At 47.3% G+C, this 20,058-nt stretch overlaps 1 protein-coding gene across 1 annotated transcript in view; it reads right to left on the bottom strand.

Moving 5' to 3' along the window:
• The window catches only part of LOC133446704 (TBC1 domain family member 9B), a 44,644-nt gene that overhangs the window by 13,518 nt on the left and 11,068 nt on the right, over positions 1 to 20,058 (bottom strand). The window contains exons 8-19 of the mRNA XM_061724694.1: positions 19,489 to 19,629; positions 19,236 to 19,410; positions 18,902 to 19,116; positions 18,195 to 18,312; positions 17,668 to 17,870; positions 17,509 to 17,591; positions 16,198 to 16,363; positions 8,530 to 8,628; positions 8,326 to 8,394; positions 7,318 to 7,561; positions 5,593 to 5,658; positions 909 to 977 (exon numbers count right to left, since the gene is read on the bottom strand). Of these exons, the coding sequence (XP_061580678.1) occupies positions 909 to 977; positions 5,593 to 5,658; positions 7,318 to 7,561; positions 8,326 to 8,394; positions 8,530 to 8,628; positions 16,198 to 16,363; positions 17,509 to 17,591; positions 17,668 to 17,870; positions 18,195 to 18,312; positions 18,902 to 19,116; positions 19,236 to 19,410; positions 19,489 to 19,629 (1,648 nt within the window). The remainder of the gene's footprint in view (positions 1 to 908; positions 978 to 5,592; positions 5,659 to 7,317; positions 7,562 to 8,325; positions 8,395 to 8,529; positions 8,629 to 16,197; positions 16,364 to 17,508; positions 17,592 to 17,667; positions 17,871 to 18,194; positions 18,313 to 18,901; positions 19,117 to 19,235; positions 19,411 to 19,488; positions 19,630 to 20,058) is intronic.

The raw sequence follows: 20,058 nt of genomic DNA, 5'->3' as shown, positions 1-20,058 counted from the left end.
TTCAGCAGGAACCAATCAGAGAGCAGGAAATAGATTTATGACAGAGCTGCGTCTGAAACATTAGTACGTACTCAGTAGTATGTACTATCCATACTAGTATGTACTATCCATACTAGTATGTACTATCCATACTAGTATGTACTATCCATACTAGTATGTACTATCCATACTAGTATGTACTATCCATACTAGTATGTACTATCCATACTAGTATGTACTATCCATACTCTAGTATGTACTATCCATACTAGTATGTACTATCCATACTCTAGTATGTACTATCCATACTAGTATGTACTATCCATACTAGTATGTACTATCCATACTAGTATGTACTATCCATACTAGTATGTACTATCCATACTCTAGTATGTACTATCCATACTAGTATGTACTATCCATACTCTAGTATGTACTATCCATACTAGTATGTACTATCCATACTCTAGTATGTACTATCCATACTAGTATGTACTATCCATACTCTAGTATGTACTATCCATACTAGTATGTACTATCCATACTAGTATGTACTATCCATACTAGTATGTACTATCCATACTAGTATGTACTATCCATACTCTAGTATGTACTATCCATACTGCTAGCTAGGGATGGGAATGGAGAACCGGGTCTTGTTCAGAACCGGTTCCCAGCGTTTCAATTCCTTGGAATCGTTTGCCTTTTATAATTGTATATAAATACATTTATTTATATACAATTATAATATAAATATATTTAGGGGTTACCTGGTAAAATATAAATAATTATAAATTATAATATAAATATATTTAGGGGTTACCTGGTAAAGTATAAATAATTATAAATGATAATATAAATATATTTAGGGGTTACCTGGTAAAATATAAATAATTATAAATGATAATATAAATATATTTAGTGGTTACCTGGGACTTCAGTCTCAGTGAAGAAGGTGGTGGCCTCCAGAGCTGACTCCGCCTCCTCAGGAACCAGCGCTGAAACAACAACAACATCAACAACATCATCAACATCATCATCATCAACAACAACATGAGCAGCCGCACCAGTACTGGTAATACTAATAGTAATAGTACTATTAGTACTATTAGTACTATTAGTACTACGATTATAATCCTCCTCAGAAACCAGCGCTAAAACAACAACGACAACAACAACAACATGAGCAGCTCATACACATAAATACGTAGACGCCTCATGACACGCTGGAACCTAATCCAACATCCAAGATGGCGGCCGCACTGGAGACCCATCCAAGATGGCGGCCGTACTGGAGACCCATCCAAGATGGCGGCCGTACTGGAGACACATCCAAGATGGAGCACTGGAGACACATCCAAGATGGAGCACTGGAGACACATCCAAGATGGAGCACTGGAGACCCATCCAAGATGGAGCACTGGAGACCCATCCAAGATGGAGCACTGGAGACCCATCCAAGATGGAGCACTGGAGACCCATCCAAGATGGAGCACTGGAGACCCATCCAAGATGGAGCACTGGAGACACATCCAAGATGGAGCACTGGAGACACATCCAAGATGGAGCACTGGAGACCCATCCAAGATGGAGCACTGGAGACCCATCCAAGATGGAGCACTGGAGACCCATCCAAGATGGAGCACTGGAGACCCATCCAAGATGGAGCACTGGAGACACATCCAAGATGGAGCACTGGAGACCCATCCAAGATGGAGCACTGGAGACACATCCAAGATGGAGCACTGGAGACCCATCCAAGATGGAGCACTGGAGACCCATCCAAGATGGAGCACTGGAGACCCATCCAAGATGGCGGCTGTACTGGAGACCCATCCAAGATGGCGGCCGTACTGGAGACCCATCCAAGATGGAGCACTGGAGACACATCCAAGATGGAGCACTGGAGACCCATCCAAGATGGCGGCCGTACTGGAGACCCATCCAAGATGGAGCACTGGAGACACATCCAAAATGGAGCACTGGAGACCCATCCAAGATGGAGCACTGGAGACCCATCCAAGATGGAGCACTGGAGACACATCCAAGATGGAGCACTGGAGACCCATCCAAGATGGAGCACTGGAGACACATCCAAGATGGAGCACTGGAGACACATCCAAGATGGAGCACTGGAGACCCATCCAAGATGGAGCACTGGAGACACATCCAAGATGGAGCACTGGAGACCCATCCAAGATGGAGCACTGGAGACCCATCCAAGATGGAGCACTGGAGACCCATCCAAGATGGAGCACTGGAGACACATCCAAGATGGAGCACTGGAGACCCATCCAAGATGGAGCACTGGAGACCCATCCAAGATGGAGCACTGGAGACCCATCCAAGATGGAGCACTGGAGACACATCCAAGATGGCGGCCGTACTGGAGACACATCCAAGATGGCGGCCGTACTGGAGACCCATCCAAGATGGAGCACTGGAGACCCATCCAAGATGGCGGCCGTACTGGAGACCCATCCAAGATGGAGCACTGGAGACACATCCAAGATGGAGCACTGGAGACCCATCCAAGATGGAGCACTGGAGACCCATCCAAGATGGAGCACTGGAGACCCATCCAAGATGGAGCACTGGAGACACATCCAAGATGGAGCACTGGAGACACATCCAAGATGGAGCACTGGAGACCCATCCAAGATGGAGCACTGGAGACCCATCCAAGATGGAGCACTGGAGACCCATCCAAGATGGAGCACTGGAGACCCATCCAAGATGGAGCACTGGAGACCCATCCAAGATGGAGCACTGGAGACACATCCAAGATGGAGCACTGGAGACCCATCCAAGATGGCGCACTGGAGACACATCCAAGATGGAGCACTGGAGACCCATCCAAGATGGAGCACTGGAGACACATCCAAGATGGAGCACTGGAGACCCATCCAAGATGGCGGCCGTACTGGAGACCCATCCAAGATGGAGCACTGGAGACACATCCAAGATGGAGCACTGGAGACCCATCCAAGATGGCGGCCGTACTGGAGACCCATCTAAGATGGAGCACTGGAGACACATCCAAGATGGAGCACTGGAGACCCATCCAAGATGGAGCACTGGAGACACATCCAAGATGGAGCACTGGAGACCCATCCAAGATGGCGGCCGTACTGGAGACCCATCCAAGATGGAGCACTGGAGACACATCCAAGATGGAGCACTGGAGACACATCCAAGATGGAGCACTGGAGACACATCCAAGATGGAGCACTGGAGACCCATCCAAGATGGAGCACTGGAGACCCATCCAAGATGGAGCACTGGAGACCCATCCAAGATGGAGCACTGGAGACCCATCCAAGATGGAGCACTGGAGACCCATCCAAGATGGAGCACTGGAGACACATCCAAGATGGAGCACTGGAGACCCATCCAAGATGGCGGCCGTACTGGAGACCCATCCAAGATGGAGCACTGGAGACCCATCCAAGATGGAGCACTGGAGACACATCCAAGATGGAGCACTGGAGACACATCCAAGATGGCGGCCGCACTGGAGACACATCCAAGATGGCGGCCGCACTGGAGACACATCCAAGATGGAGCACTGGAGACACATCCAAGATGGCGGCCGCACTGGAGACACATCCAAGATGGAGCACTGGAGACCCATCCAAGATGGAGCACTGGAGACCCATCCAAGATGGAGCACTGGAGACCCATCCAAGATGGAGCACTGGAGACCCATCCAAGATGGAGCACTGGAGACCCATCCAAGATGGCGGCTGTACTGGAGACCCATCCAAGATGGAGCACTGGAGACCCATCCAAGATGGAGCACTGGAGACCCATCCAAGATGGAGCACTGGAGACACATCCAAGATGGAGCACTGGAGACCCATCTAAGATGGAGCACTGGAGACCCATCCAAGATGGAGCACTGGAGACCCATCCAAGATGGAGCACTGGAGACCCATCCAAGATGGAGCACTGGAGACCCATCCAAGATGGAGCACTGGAGACACATCCAAGATGGAGCACTGGAGACACATCCAAGATGGAGCACTGGAGACCCATCCAAGATGGCGGCTGTACTGGAGACCCATCCAAGATGGAGCACTGGAGACCCATCCAAGATGGAGCACTGGAGACCCATCCAAGATGGAGCACTGGAGACCCATCCAAGATGGAGCACTGGAGACCCATCCAAGATGGAGCACTGGAGACCCATCCAAGATGGAGCACTGGAGACACATCCAAGATGGAGCACTGGAGACCCATCCAAGATGGAGCACTGGAGACCCATCCAAGATGGAGCACTGGAGACCCATCCAAGATGGAGCACTGGAGACCCATCCAAGATGGCGGCCGTACTGGAGACCCATCTAAGATGGAGCACTGGAGACCCATCCAAGATGGAGCACTGGAGACACATCCAAGATGGAGCACTGGAGACCCATCCAAGATGGCGCACTGGAGACACATCCAAGATGGAGCACTGGAGACCCATCCAAGATGGAGCACTGGAGACACATCCAAGATGGAGCACTGGAGACCCATCCAAGATGGCGGCCGTACTGGAGACCCATCCAAGATGGAGCACTGGAGACACATCCAAGATGGAGCACTGGAGACCCATCCAAGATGGCGGCCGTACTGGAGACCCATCTAAGATGGAGCACTGGAGACACATCCAAGATGGAGCACTGGAGACCCATCCAAGATGGAGCACTGGAGACACATCCAAGATGGAGCACTGGAGACCCATCCAAGATGGCGGCCGTACTGGAGACCCATCCAAGATGGAGCACTGGAGACACATCCAAGATGGAGCACTGGAGACACATCCAAGATGGAGCACTGGAGACACATCCAAGATGGAGCACTGGAGACCCATCCAAGATGGAGCACTGGAGACCCATCCAAGATGGAGCACTGGAGACACATCCAAGATGGAGCACTGGAGACCCATCCAAGATGGAGCACTGGAGACCCATCCAAGATGGAGCACTGGAGACACATCCAAGATGGAGCACTGGAGACCCATCCAAGATGGCGGCCGTACTGGAGACCCATCCAAGATGGAGCACTGGAGACACATCCAAGATGGAGCACTGGAGACACATCCAAGATGGAGCACTGGAGACACATCCAAGATGGAGCACTGGAGACACATCCAAGATGGAGCACTGGAGACCCATCCAAGATGGAGCACTGGAGACCCATCCAAGATGGCGGCCGTACTGGAGACACATCCAAGATGGAGCACTGGAGACACATCCAAGATGGCGGCTGTGCTGAACTCCTATGAGGCGTCTACGTATATGTGTCTGTGGATGCAGCTGCAGCTCCAGTAATACAGTAGTAATATAGTAGTACTACTATTACTACTATATTACTACTATAGTAGTAATATAGTAGTACTACTATTACTACTATATTACTACTATAGTAGTACTATAGTAGTAATATAGTAGTAGTAGTAGTACTACTATTACTACTATATTTCTACTATAGTAGTACTATAGTAGTAATATAGTAGTAGTAGTAGTACTACTATTACTACTATATTTCTACTATAGTAGTACTATAGTAGAAATATAGTAGTACTAATACTACCAGTAGTTCTGGTTCTGGTTGTGGATGTGGTACCTGGCGGCAGGTGCAGCTTGTACAGCAGCTTCAGCTTCTCCGTCATGTCTCCGTGGTACATCCCACCTGCAGAGAACCGGGTCAGAACTGGGTCAGAACCTGGATCTGGATCTGGATCAGATCCAGATCCTGATCCAGGTCTGGACCTGGATCAGAATCTGGATCTGGACCTGGATCTGGATCTGATCCAGATCCAGATCCAGGTTCTGATACAGGTGCAGACCTGGATCAGATCCAGATCTGGACCTGGATCTGGATCTGATCCAGATCCAGGTCCAGGTTCTGATACAGGTCCAAGTGTGGATCTGGACCTGGATCAGATCCTGATATTGTCGTCAATTAAAAATTCGGACTAAATATCGTCGTCAATGAAAAATTCGGACTAAATATCGTCGTCAATTAAAAATTCGGACTAAATATCGTCGTCAATTAAAAATTCGGACTAAATATCGTCGTCAATTAAAAATTCGGACTAAATATCGTCTAGAAAATTCTGCCTAAATATCGTCGTCAATTAGACCCTCCAGAAAAACGCGGGCTAAAATCATTGATTATGCGATTAAATGTGCAGGGTTTTTATGTGCTTTTAGGCGGTGAAATTGCGGAATATGCTGGAAGTTGCAAAATATGCGAAATATGCAGGAAGTTGCGGATTCGGCGCTGAGCTCTTCCCTCTTAAATTCAGCGGGTTGTCTCGTCTGATCTGAGGTCGTAAGAGAAAAAAAAGGAGAGCGCAGGTGGAGAGGAGAGGGGCGGTGGCGGCCCGGGGGCCGGCCGTCTCTCTCCCTCCAGCCCGCGGCTCAGTGCTCGGGTGATTGCTGGGCGCACCGGCGCGACGAGGGGGACGAGACAGAGCTCCGTCACCCCACGGGTCCGCCGCCACTATCCCCCAAGTGGATGGGAGCTCCGCCTCCGCCGGCCCTCGCAGGCGCAGTGGTACACGGTCAGCGCGGAGACCTGAGTCCACCGGCAGCCGCTCCAACCGCACAAGCGGGGGGACTCTCTTTTTCCTCTCACCCCCGCGGGTGAGAGCTGCTGTTTGGGGGGTGGCGGTTTCTGCGAGGGGTGCGGAGGTCCCCGGGCGGGTCCCGACATGTCACTGACAACACTCCCCCTTTTTCCAAACTTTATGCAAAAATGCGGCGATGATGCGGTGAAATCAAGCGAGCCCCGCATCATTCGCATATTCAGCGCGGACATATGCAATATTAACCCCAGTAAAAGTGATTTTTCTGCACCAGACATTGAAATCCACGGAAGGTCTGTAAATCCACGGACAGCCGTGAAATCCACGAAAAATTCCGCGATCACGGAATCGCGGATTCCTGGAGGGTCTAGTCAATGAAAATTCGGACTAAATATCGTCGTCAACGACGATATTCGACAAGATCAGAACCTGGATCTGATCCAGAACCGGGTCCAGGTCCAGGTCCAGGTCCAGGTCCAGGTCCAGACCCGGTTCTGGTTCTGGACTCACTCAGGCCCGTGATGAACCGGGTCCAGGTCCAGACCCAGACCCGGTTCTGGTTCTGGACTCACTCAGGCCCGTGATGAACCGGGTCCAGGTCCAGACCCAGACCCGGTTCTGGTTCTGGACTCACTCAGGCCCGTGATGAACCGGGTCCAGGTCCAGACCCAGACCCGGTTCTGGTTCTGGACTCACTCAGGCCCGTGATGAACCGGGTCCAGGTCCAGACCCAGACCCGGTTCTGGTTCTGGACTCACTCAGGCCCGTGATGAACTCCTTGAAGCTGACCAGGCCGTCCTGGTTCTGGTCCAGGACCCGGAAGAACCGGGCCGCCAGCGAGGGGGTGTGGCCTCCGCAGGTCCAGGGGGCCAGAACCCGGAACAGCGTCAGGAACTGGACCGGGTCCACCCGGTACCGGTCCAGGTACGGCAGGCTGGGGTCGTGGTGCCGCTGGGCCGGGTCAGAACCAGAACCCCAGTAGCAGCTGGTCCGGTGCTGGGCCTGGACCGGGTCAGAGACAGAACCGGGTCAGAAACATGCTCCTTATTATTATTATTATTAATATTATTATTATTATTATTAATTAATTAATTATAATAATAGTATTATTATAATTAATTAATTCATTATAATAATATTATTATTACTATAATTAATTAATTATATTATTATTATTATTATTATTATTAATAATAATAATTATAATGATAATATTATTATAAATAATTAATTATAATATTATTATAATTAAGTAAAATATTATTATTATTATTATTATTATTATTATTATTATTAATTAAAATATCATTATAATTAATAATAATAATAATAATAATAATAATAATAATAATATTAATTAATTAATTATAATAATGTTATTAATATAGTTAATTAAGTATAATAATAATATTATTATAATTAATTAATTATGATGATAACATTATTATAATCAATTAATTATAATATTATTATTATTATTATTATTAACACTATTATAATTAATTAATTATATGAAGAGCTACTAGCTACAGTTAGCATGAAGAGCTACTAGCTACAGTTAGCATGAAGAGCTACTAGCTACGGTTAGCATGAAGAGCTACTAGCTACAGTTAGCATGAAGAGCTACTAGCTACAGTTAGCATGAAGAGCTACTAGCTACAGTTAGCATGAAGAGCTACTAGCTACGGTTAGCATGTAGAGCTACTAGCTACGGGCTGTTACCTTAAAGAGACAGTACAGCTAACAGAGCTACTAGCTACTGTTACCTTAAAGAGACAGTACAGCTCCTCCAACTCCTGGATCCCGAAGGCCGAGTCGGTCATGACGGACCGAACCTGTGGAGACACATCTGTGAGGGCGGGCCAGGTCTAGGGGGCGGGTTATATGTTAGGGGGCGGGGTTTAAGGGGCGGGGATATGTGTAGGAGGCGGGGCTATATGTTAGGGGGCGGGGCCTTTAGGAACACCCACCACGCTCCGCTGGGCCGAGTCCTCCAGGGACTGGATCACCTTCAGTCGCTGTTTCAGCCTCATCTGGTCGATGACGTCAGAACGTAGGGAACCAAATCTCTGGAGGAGGAGAAGAAGAACTAATAACAACCATCAACCAAATCTCTGGAGGAGAAGAAGAAGAACTAATAACAACCATCAACCAAATCTCTGGAGGAGAAGAAGAAGAAGAACTAATAAACCTCTGGAGGAGAAGAAGAAGAACTGATAAACCTCTGGAGGAGAAGAAGAAGAACTATAAACCTCTGGAGGAGAAGAAGAAGAACTAATAAACCTCTGGAGGAGAAGAAGAAGAACTAATAACTAACTAATAAAGAACTAATAAACCATCAACAAAACCTCTGCAGGAGAAGAACAAAAAGAAGATTCAATATCATCGGCAACGAAAATTCTGACTAAATATTGTCGGCAACGAAAATTCAGATTAAAAATCGTCGTCAACGAAAATTCTGACTAAATATCGTCAACGAAAATTCTGACAAAATATCGTCAACGAAAATTCGGACTAAAGATCGTCGGCAACGAAAATTCGGACTAAATATCGTCTGCAACGAAAATTCTGACAAAATATCGTCAACGAAAATTCGGACTAAAGATCGTCGGCAACGAAAATTCGGACTAAATATCATCGGCAACGGACTTCCGGTGTAGCGACTAATGGACTAGGACGTGTTTTTTTGAGCTCCTGCAACAACCTTTAAAAATATCTATTTTTGGTACAGCTTTTTCATCTTCCTTCGGTTTATTTTTCCCGACCTTCATTATTCTACTTTGGCCCCGTATTTTTGCCGACCAAAATGCCTCCAAACTCAAACCATCCGCACCACCGCCGCGGCCCTCTCCGCACGCAGCATCCCCGCCTCGTGGTGACCCCCCGTCCAGCCTGGCCGAGGCCGCCGGGGCCGCTCCTTCACACGACTTTAAGGCCGAGCTGCTCGCATCACTCCGCGTTGAGATGGCGGCTGTTTTCAGAGCGGAGCTTCAGGCTGCTTTAAATGAAAACCTGTCGAGCATCAAGACTGAGCTGCAAGCGGTGAAGTCGGAATTATCAAAAAGCATTACAAACATCCAGTCTGATGTGCGCGCTCTGAAGAACACCGTGGGTGAAATGGAGACGTCTCTTTCATCCTGCACCGATGACATCACAACCTTACAGGCTAAAGTGGAGCATCTGTCAGCTGAACTGATGAGGCTGGATGGTAAATGCGAGGATCTGGAGGCGAGATCCCGGCGCAATAACATACGGATCGTGGGAATTCCTGAAGATTTTTCCACCTCTTCTGCTGTTACGGATATTCCCTCTCTGCTCAAGGAGGCTTTCAGCCTGGAGAAGGAGCCTCTCCTGGACCGGGCGCACCGCACCCTCCAGCCGAAGCCGAAGCCCGGAGAGCGCCCTCGTCCCATCATCGCCCGTCTGCACTATCATACAGACTGTGTGGATATATTGCGCCGAGCTAGGGCTCAGCAACGGATTACGTGTGGAGAGTTGACTTTTTCTGTCTTTCCCGACCACACCCAGAAGACGGCCCGTGCCCGAGCCGCCTTTAATGACGTCCGCCGCCGGCTCCGCGAGATCCCGGGGATCCGCTACGGTCTGCTGTACCCTGCCCGCCTCCGCATCACTCACAACGGCGCAGAAAGGGAGTTCAGGTCGGCAGAGGAGGCCAGCGCTTTCATCACGTCGCTCAAAGTCTAGTTGAACTTTTTTCAGTTCATCAGTGTCGGGTTTTTTTTTTTTTTTTTTTTTTTTCTTTTTTTTTTTTTCTCTCCCATATATACACGGTATGTGGTTTTCAGTTTAACTTGGTCGTGATTGGTTGTACCTCTCTGTTAATGTTGCTGGGCTTGCAGGAGCTCAACACGAAGCTTGTTAGTTATTATCTTGTTAGTTATGCTTAAAGCCGTAAGTGTTCTTTTCAGGGATCTGACTCCTTCTGGAGTTTGCACTGGGTTCTCCATCGTTTGGGGATGGGGTCGTTGTAAGTGCAATTGGGGGGTGGGGGGTTCAGTAGGTTAAGTTTGTTGTTGTTTTCAATTTTCCCCCTTTTTTATTTATTTATTTTTTTCTCCCCCTTTTTTTTTTTTTTTTTTTTTTTTCTTCTTCTTTCCTCTTTCCTTCTTTCCTCCCTACATCCCTTTCTTTCCTTGGGGATCCGCATTCGGTACATCTCTATCTTTAGGAATTTAACATATGGCCACTAATACTGGTACTTCTGTGAGGTTGTTGAGCTGGAATATTAAAGGCATGGGGAGTCCAATTAAGAGATCGAGAATATTTGCTCACCTGAGACGTCTTAAAGCTGACTTAGTGTTCCTTCAGGAAACCCACATGCGCACCAAAGACCAGGTCAGACTTAAATGTCCCTGGGTTTCTGAGGTGTTTCACTCTGATTTCAACTCTAAGGCCAGGGGGGTTGCTATATTAATTGGTAAGTCAATGCGGTTTCAGCATCTAAGGTGATTTCAGACAAAAACGGCAGATACTTAATTGTGGCGGGTACGCTATTTCATATTCCTATATTATTAGTTAATATATATGCCCCCAATTTTGACAACCCACACTTTATGAACAAGCTTTTTGAATGTCTCCCCTCATTGAACGACAGTCTTCTTATAATTGGCGGGGATATGAACTGCGTAATTGACCCCAAACTAGACCGCTCCAGCCCACGAAATCTGACTCCTTCTTCAATGTCGAGGTCTCTTTCAGATTTTGTGTCCAAGAACGGTTGCACCGATCCTTGGAGATTTTATAACCCTTGTACCAAAAAATATTCCTTCTTTTCTCAGATGCATCAATCTTTCTCTCGGATTGATTATTATTTTATTGATGCTAAACTAATTCCCAAAGTACTGTCTGTTGATTATCATCCTATTGTGATCTCCGACCACGCTCCTCTTTCTTTGGATATTCAGTTCTCTTCACAGCCACGCTACTCAACATCTTGGAGGTTCAATACATTACTTCTCTCAGATGATAAGTTCACCAATTTTATTACAACTAAAATTGATGATTACATCTCTATAAATCAAAATGATATGGAACCAATTTCATCTTCACTGCTGTGGGAATCATTAAAAGCATATTTGCGGGGACAAATTATCTCCTTCTCTGCTCACTTGAATAAGTCCCGGAAAGCCAAATTACAAGAACTCTCAGCTAAGATCACAAAATTGGACCAACAACTTGCTACTTGCCCCTCTCCCAGTTTTCTTAAGCAACGTGTCGATTTACAGACTGAATTTGATCTCCTTACCACTAATGACGCAGAGCGACTTCTCTTACGATCACGCTCCGTATATTATGAACATGGAGACAAGGCAAGTCGGCTCATGGCTCATCAGCTACGTCGCCAGGCAGCCTCACGTATGATCCTTCAGATAAAAGATTCATCAGGCTCATTGCATCAGGATCCCACCGCCATTAATTCTGTCTTTCACTCATTTTATTCCTCTTTATATACGTCTGAATCTCCATCTGGCTCCACTGAATTGAATTCATTCTTAGATAGCCTCAACTTTCCTGTTATAGGCTCCGATGCTGCTAAAAATCTTGACTCGCCATTAACGGTAGAAGAAATTAATCTTGCTGTGAGAAGTATGCAGAATAACAAAGCTCCTGGCCCTGATGGATTTCCAGTGGAATTTTTTAAGAAATTTCAGGATAAATTGTCCCCTTTATTGCATGCTGTTTATAAGGAATCACTGGAACATGACACTCTCCCTCCCACTTTAAGGCAAGCCTCCATAAGTCTCCTCTTAAAAAAAGATAAGGATCCAACTCTCTGCGGCTCATACAGACCTCTTTCGTTAATAAATGTAGATGCTAAGATCCTTGCTAAAGCTTTGGCTTATCGCTTGGAGAACATTGTGCCAACTATTGTCTCAAATGAACAGACAGGATTTGTTAAGGGGCGACAGTTATTCTTTAATGTGCGGACACTTTTAAATATTATTCACTCTAAAACTGTTACCACAACACCTGAAGTCGTAATCTCGGTCGATGCTGAAAAGGCATTTGATAGGATTGAATGGGACTATTTATTTACTGTACTGAAGAAGTTTGGGCTGGGGAATGGGTTCATTTCTTTGATTCGTCTCCTTTACACGTCTCCACAAGCAAGCGTTTCCACTAATGGCATTCAGTCCAATTTTTTTACTCTAGCCCGTGGCACCAGACAGGGGTGTCCCCTCTCTCCCCTATTATTCGCACTAGCTATAGAGCCCCTGTCAATCTTTCTGAGGTCCTCCCCCACTTTTACTGGGATCTCCCGATTGGGAACAGAATATAAGCTGTCACTTTACGCTGATGACTTACTGTTATATGTCTCGGATCCTGTCCTCTCCATTCCTTCAATTTTATCTGCTTTCCAGAGATTCGGGTCTTTCTCAGGCTATAAAGTGAACGTCTCTAAAAGTGAATGCTATCCCATTAATGACTCAGCATCACAGCTCGTACAGTCAGATATCCCTTTTAAGATTAGTCCTTCCGGCTTTAGGTATCTTGGGATCAACGTAACCAGAACGTTAAGCTCTCTTTTTTCTGCTAATCTCTCACCTTTAATGTCTACAATTAAATCTGACCTCCATAGATGGAAAAGCTTACCTCTTTCGTTAATTGGAAGAATTAACGCAGTTAAAATGAATATTTTGCCCAAATTTCTATTTCTGTTCCATTGTCTTCCACTTTTCTTACCAAAACACTTTTTTAAAATAATTGATCAAACTATTTCTGACTTCTTATGGTGTGGGAAGGCTCCTAGAATCCGCAAATCCACACTTCAGAGATGTAAATTCAATGGCGGACTGGCACTTCCCAATTTCCAACTGTATTATTGGGCAGCACATATTCAAAAAATTTCATTTTGGTTCAAATCGGTGAATATGCCATGGTGTAAATTGGAGGCACAGTCGTGCATTTCATCCTCTTTACCTGCTCTACTTACCTCATCTATTCCATCCAACCTCTCTGTCTTTACAAATAATCAAGTGGTTCACTCCACACTTAAAATTTGGTATCAATTTAGGAAACACTTCAAATTTAAGTCAGCATCTACTTTAGCTCCATTACTGAACAATCATTTATTTCGACCTCCGCTTACAGATTCAACCTTTCTCATATGGCATAATAAGGGCCTGAAAAGTTTTGGAGATCTTTACAAGGATGGTATCTTTCGCAGCTTTGCAGATCTCTCAGGTGAATTTAATCTCCCGCCTTCTCATCTCTTTCGATACTTTCAGATTAGACACTGCGCTAAAGCTTTGTTTCCAGTTTTTCCATCCTCTCCGCCGACTCTACAGTGGAAGGTGCTTTTAAACCATGATCCACTTCAAAAATCACTGATCTCTAAGGTTTACGATGACCTTCTGTCTTACGATCTCTCTCCAGTTATTAAAGTTAGGGCTGTCTGGGAAGATGAACTGGATCTAAATTTGGAGGATGACTGGTGGGATGCTGCTCTTAAAAAAATTTACACAAGTTCATCCTGCACTCGTCTTACACTTATACAGTTTAAAGTACTGTTTAGATTCCACTTTTCTAAAGCTCGACTCTCACAGATCTATCCCAGTGTCACTGACGAATGCGACAAATGTCATGCCTCCTCCTGCAATTTAACCCATATGTTCTACTCTTGCCCACTACTTTCTCGCTTTTGGTCGAATTATTTTGACACCATGTCAAAAATACTCTCGGTGAATATAAAAGTCTCCCCCCATGTTGCCATATTCGGGCTCCCAGAGGACCATGGCCGGTTTACTTCAAACCAAATAGACATTTTGGCTTTTACTTCCTTACTGGCAAGACGCCACCTTCTTCTCCACTGGAAGTCGACTAAGGCTCCTTCTAGTACCCAGTGGCTGAACGACACCATGTTTTTTCTGAAGCTGGAAAAGATTAAATATTCACTGAAGGGTAGTTGCAACACATTTTATAATAAGTGGCTTCCCTTTCTTACATTCTTCCACTCTCTCCAGTCCCTGCCTCCTGATTGACGGATCCCCCCCCTCCCTCTCTTCTCTCATTCCTCTCTTTCTTCCTCCTTTTTATTTATCTTTTTATTTACTTTTCTTTTGTTTTTGGGTTTTTTTTTTGTTTTTTTTTTCCCCTTTTTATTCATCTATTTTTTTAATTCATACTGTTTAGCTTAAATACTTAAATATTACTTATATATAAGAATATAATAATTTTCGTGTATTTGTCATTGTTTTGTGTGGATTTTTTGTTCTGTTCTTAATCCAAAAAAAAAAAAAAGGAGGTAGACTGTATATCTTTTTTTGTTTATTCCTGTTCAACTGTGCCTTACCCCCTAATAAAAATATCAAAACAAAAATAAATATCATCGGCAACGAAAATTCGGACTAAATATCGTCGGCAACGAAAATTCGGACTAAATATCGTCGGCAACGGAAATTCGGACAAAATATCGTCATCAATGAAAAAATTTCGGACAAAATATCGTCAACGAAAATTCGGACTAAATATCGTCGGCAACGAAAATTCTGACTAAATATCGTTGTCAACGACGATATTCGACAAGACTAATAATAAACATCAACAGAACCTCTGGAGAAGAAGAGTCAGGTGACCCGGGTCCCAGACCAGACCAGGGGGACCCCCAGACCTTATGGGATGACCATATTACAATCGTCCAGAACGGCCCAAAGGGAAATGTTGCTAGCATTTTGCTAACAAGCTAAAGTCGCACCAGCGGGTGTTATTATTATTATTATTATTATTATTATTATTACAGCATGACCTGATCTGATGTGGAAGAAAAAAATCCCCCAAAAATAAAACATGGTGGGAAAAACCTGAAAAATGAAGGCGATATATTAGTATACAGAAAAGGTTTCCCTTTTCTTATTATTATTCTTATTCTGCACGCTTTTTTCGTCCGTTAACGCGACCCGAACCATGCACCCATGCATGGCATACATCGTTGGATGCGTCTCCATCGTGGCCTCGATGGGCATTACTTTTCTCAGTCAAAAGTGTTACCGTGGCAATTATTACGGTTTTTGCGATATTTAACTTTCAATTTAAAGAAAAAAATCCATTTTATTTTGGACGCTTGTTGCTAGGCAACGGTTTATCGTACAGACATCATTACAACTTTGACAAACCCGGGACGCTTTGTACTGCAACATATTTTAGTCTCATTATGCTAGCTATTACGGTTTTTGAGATATTCAACTATGCTCATTTTGATGCTAAGGGAACTTTTGGACGCTTGTTGCTCGGCAACGCGATATCGCAGAGACTTGGTTCCAACGTTAAAAGACTCGGGACGATGTGGACTACAACATACTGAGGTCTCATTACGCTGTCGTTTACAGATTTGGAGATATCGAAGTCAAATTGTCCCATTCTATCCTGTGGGGCTTGTTACCATGGCAACAGAAACCTATGCATTTCTATGGGGGAGAATATGAATAAATAATCCGTTAATGCGGCCCGGACACCGACGTTCACCCATGCATGTCAGACACCGTTAGATCTTTAGTTTTCTCAGTCAAAAGTGTTACCGTGGCAACGCTAGATGAAAAGGGCAAAAATTCGGACTCTTATTGCTCGGCCGAACTTTATCGTAGAGACATCGTTCAAACTTTCAAACACTCGGTTCCCACCTCGTAGGAGAACTTGATGAGCTGGAACACGTCCACCTCCGGAGGGGGCGTGGCCTCGCCGGGGGGCGGGGCTCCGGCGGGGGGCGGGGCTCCGGCGGTCAGGTGGGCGTGCAGGTGAGGGGTGGGCGGAGCCACCGTCTGGGGGTTCACCACGTGGTCCAGGTACCTGCAGGAGGGGAGAGGTCAGACCTGGACCAGGACCAGGACCAGGACCAGGACCAGGACCAGAACCAGGACCAGGACCAGGACCAGGACCAGGACCAGGACCAGGACCTGGAACTGGACCAGGACCTGGACCTGGACCAGGACCAAGACCAGGACCTGGTCCAGGACCGGGACCAGGACCAGGACCAGGACCAGAACCAGGACCAGGACCAGGACCAGGACCATGACCAGGACCAGGACCAGGACCAGGGCTTCTCTCCCAGAGTTTCTCCTTTTCACTCCTCCCAAACTCTACAATCATGGAATTGATTAACTGGTCTCTCAGCACAACCAGAAGTCAGGGGGTAAGGGAGCCCTCCTGCCCCGACGGGATGTTTTTTACTGGATACACAATGGATTCCTGGAAACATTGGAAACCGTTGTGTTTGGTGATTCTGTCTGTCGAGGACGTTGAAGATGCTTCATAATTGGATTTATGATAGCAGGATTTCTGCTAATTGGAGGAGGGGGATTCCTGGTCTACCAACAAACGCGTAAGTCGTCGACAGCTGTTCTGGCTCTTTCAGAGCTGCTGGACGTGGCTGAAGGATCAAGCAAGGTGATCAACACTCAGACTTTAACGTTGGGAGAGCAAAGCCGTAAGCTGGATGTGATTCTTGAACAGAATCTCAGGCTGGCGGCGTCTTTGAGCTCATTGGTAAGATGGAGAAGACCTTGGAGAAGTTGGAAGCTCGGCTTGGGGGGAATTGATCACAAATTCGTCTGATTGGAGTCGCCATTGATGAACCAGAGACTGAAGGCAGACGGAAAATTACTGAGTCTGTTTTCAATATAATTGTTGATTCTATAATCTGGCCTTGACAGGGCGGTTTGGCCGATCGCTCTGGTCACAATCTCTCTGGTGGAATGTAAAAAGGTGACTCTGCCCCCACTAACCCTCCCCTCTCAGGAACATCTGTGGACCTGTTTCAGAACTGACCGAGCCGTCTGATAACATCAAGGACATTGGCTGAGGAGCAGCTCTGAGAGAAGTTCACGGATGCCTTTTCTTCCAGGTCCAGGACCAGGACCAGGACTAGGACCAGGACCAGGACCTGGACGTGGACCAGGTCCAGGACCAGGACCAGGACCAGGACCAGGTCTTACCTCCCCAGGACGGTCATGGCTTCTCCCTCGTCGCTGCAGGACAGCAGAGCCTCCATGTTGTCGTGGAGAACCGCTAGCGCCACCTGGAGACAGAGGGGGGACAGGTCAAGACCCGGTCCAGGACCAGGACCAGGAGGACCCCCCAGACCCCCCCCCTACCTGGAAGGTGACCTTGATGCCCTCGTAGAAGAAGGCGTCCAGCAGCAGCACGGCCGAGTCGAAGGGGACGGCGGACAGGAACAGGGTCAGGAACCAGGACAGGCTGATGGTTCTGGTCACGCCCAAGTCCTGCATGTGGTCCCACAAGACCGGCAGGAAGACCCGGGTCAGGTCCTCGAAGACGCCTTGGTCCACCAGGGCCCCTGGGGGGGAGAGGGGTTAGAACCTGGTCCTGGACCAGAACCTGGTCCTGGACCTGGACCTGGTCCAGGTCCAGGTCCTGGGTCATGTGGCCAGTCATGCTCAGTCTAATCAGTCAACAGCTGTGCTCTGGTTGCTAGGGGCAACAAGAACCTCGAAATGAGGAATGTTCTAATTTTAATGAGGCACTCCTCCATTGCAGAGCTATGGAGGAGTGCCTCTTGGCGCAGCCGTGGCACTAACCAGAAAATTTCCTCGCAGGAAAATTTCCTCGCAGGACCTGGACCTGGTCCAGGTCCAGGTCCAGGTCCAGGACCAGTTCTCACCTGTGACCCGGGTGTTGTAATAATCCGGCAGCATCCGCTCACAAAGAGCCACCAGGAGCCAGAACGCCTCGTCCTCGGAGCAGTAGAGGAGCAGCACGGAGGCTACGATGTTCATGGCCTGGAGACAAGAGAAACCAGCTAATGTTGCTAATGCTAATCCTCTCAGAGCAGCAAAAAGAAAGAAAAAAGAAAGAGCAAAAGAAAGAAAGAAACAAGAAAGAAAAAAGAAAGAAAAAGAATGAACGCACGAAAAACGCACGCACGCACGCACGAAAAACGCACGCTCGCACGGAAAAAACGCTCGCTCGCACGAAAAAACGCACACTCGCACGGAAAAACACTCGCTCGCACGGAAAAACGCACGCTTGCACGGAAAAACGCTCACTCACACGAAAAAACGCTCGCTCGCACGAAAAAACGCACGCTCGCACGGAAAAACGCTCGCTCGCACGAAAAAGCGCACGCGCGAAAAAACGCACGCTCGCTCGCACGAAAAAAAGAGCGCACGCATGAAAAAACGCACGCTTGCACAAAAAAATGCTCGCGCGCACAAAAAAACGCTCGCTCGCCAAAAAAAACGCACGCACAAAAAAACGCAAGCTCCATGCTAGCTGGTAGGTGCTAATTTCACCTGTATGCTAGCTGCTAACCTCACCTGGCCGTATCCGATCCCCGGGTTGCGGTTAGCATAGCTGTTAAGTACTAACCTGGCAGTATCCGATCCCCGGGTTGCGGTGAGCGTAGGCTGTTAGCACGCGCCGCAGCGCCGCGATGCCCGTCTCGTTCTGGAAGGCTCGGTGTTCCGGCATCGACCGGTGAAGATCCCGCTCGATTTCCTCGGTGGCCAAAGAGCAGCGGCCGATGGACCGCTCCACCAGGTCGCCATAGTAACCGGGGTGGGAGTCCAGCTGGTCCCGGGCCCCTGGAAGAGAGAGAGGATGAATGGATGAATGAAGCATCCCTGGTCATCCCGCTGCTGCTTCCTGCTGAGGATCCCAGATGGAGGGATGAATGGATGAATGGATGAATGAGTGAACCCACCAGAGAACAGCAGCCACAGCTCCCCCCTCAGGGACTCCGGGATCCCCCCCAGGACCAGGTCTCGGGTCCGGCAGGTCCGGTACATGCAGACGCCCCGGCCGAACTCAGAGAAGTGGATGTTCCAGGCCTCCTCCTTCATCCTCTCATTCACCCTCTCCTTCATCCTCTCATCCACCTGGGGAGAAGAGGGGGATGAGGGGGTGAGGGTCTGGTCCTGGGGGTCCGGGACCAGGACTACCGGGCCAGGACTCACCCCCTCGGGGCCCAGGTCCTTCTCCAGGTTCCTGCGGTGGATCTGCAGCAGCCCCTGGGTGGCGGTGGGGAGACCCGGGTGGTAGTGTCGCCCCCTGGTGGCCGAGTCCGGTACTGCAGACGAGTCTGGACCTGCAGAGGCCTGGGGACAGGACCAGAACCAGATCAGAACCAGATCAGAACCAGATCAGAACCTGGACCAGTACTGGACCAGAATAATAACAAGAAGAACTAGACAGTTTCCTCGCAGAAATTTCAAGAGTGCCACGGCGGGCTACTGCACATTTGTGTACATTTTACAAGCAATAAAGGTGAAGGACTCAATACCGAGTCCAATGACACCACCCATGACTCTGTATGTCAAACCATTCAAAAGATCAGGCCAATCAGAAGAAGGGGCGGGGCTAATTTGTATATATAATATACAAATGTAAATATTTATATGTATAATTTTAATAATATACATATATATCCCATGAACCTGTTCCCAGCAGGACTGGTGATCATCTAAGGTCAAAAGGTCAGGGTTCAGATTTCTCCATTTTCCAGGGTAAAGTATATGAAGTCTGTA

The sequence above is a fragment of the Cololabis saira genome, chromosome 7 (assembly GCF_033807715.1).
Source record: "Cololabis saira isolate AMF1-May2022 chromosome 7, fColSai1.1, whole genome shotgun sequence".
Lineage (NCBI taxonomy): Eukaryota > Metazoa > Chordata > Actinopteri > Beloniformes > Belonidae > Cololabis > Cololabis saira.
This window is presented reverse-complemented; position numbering and strand designations above follow the sequence as displayed.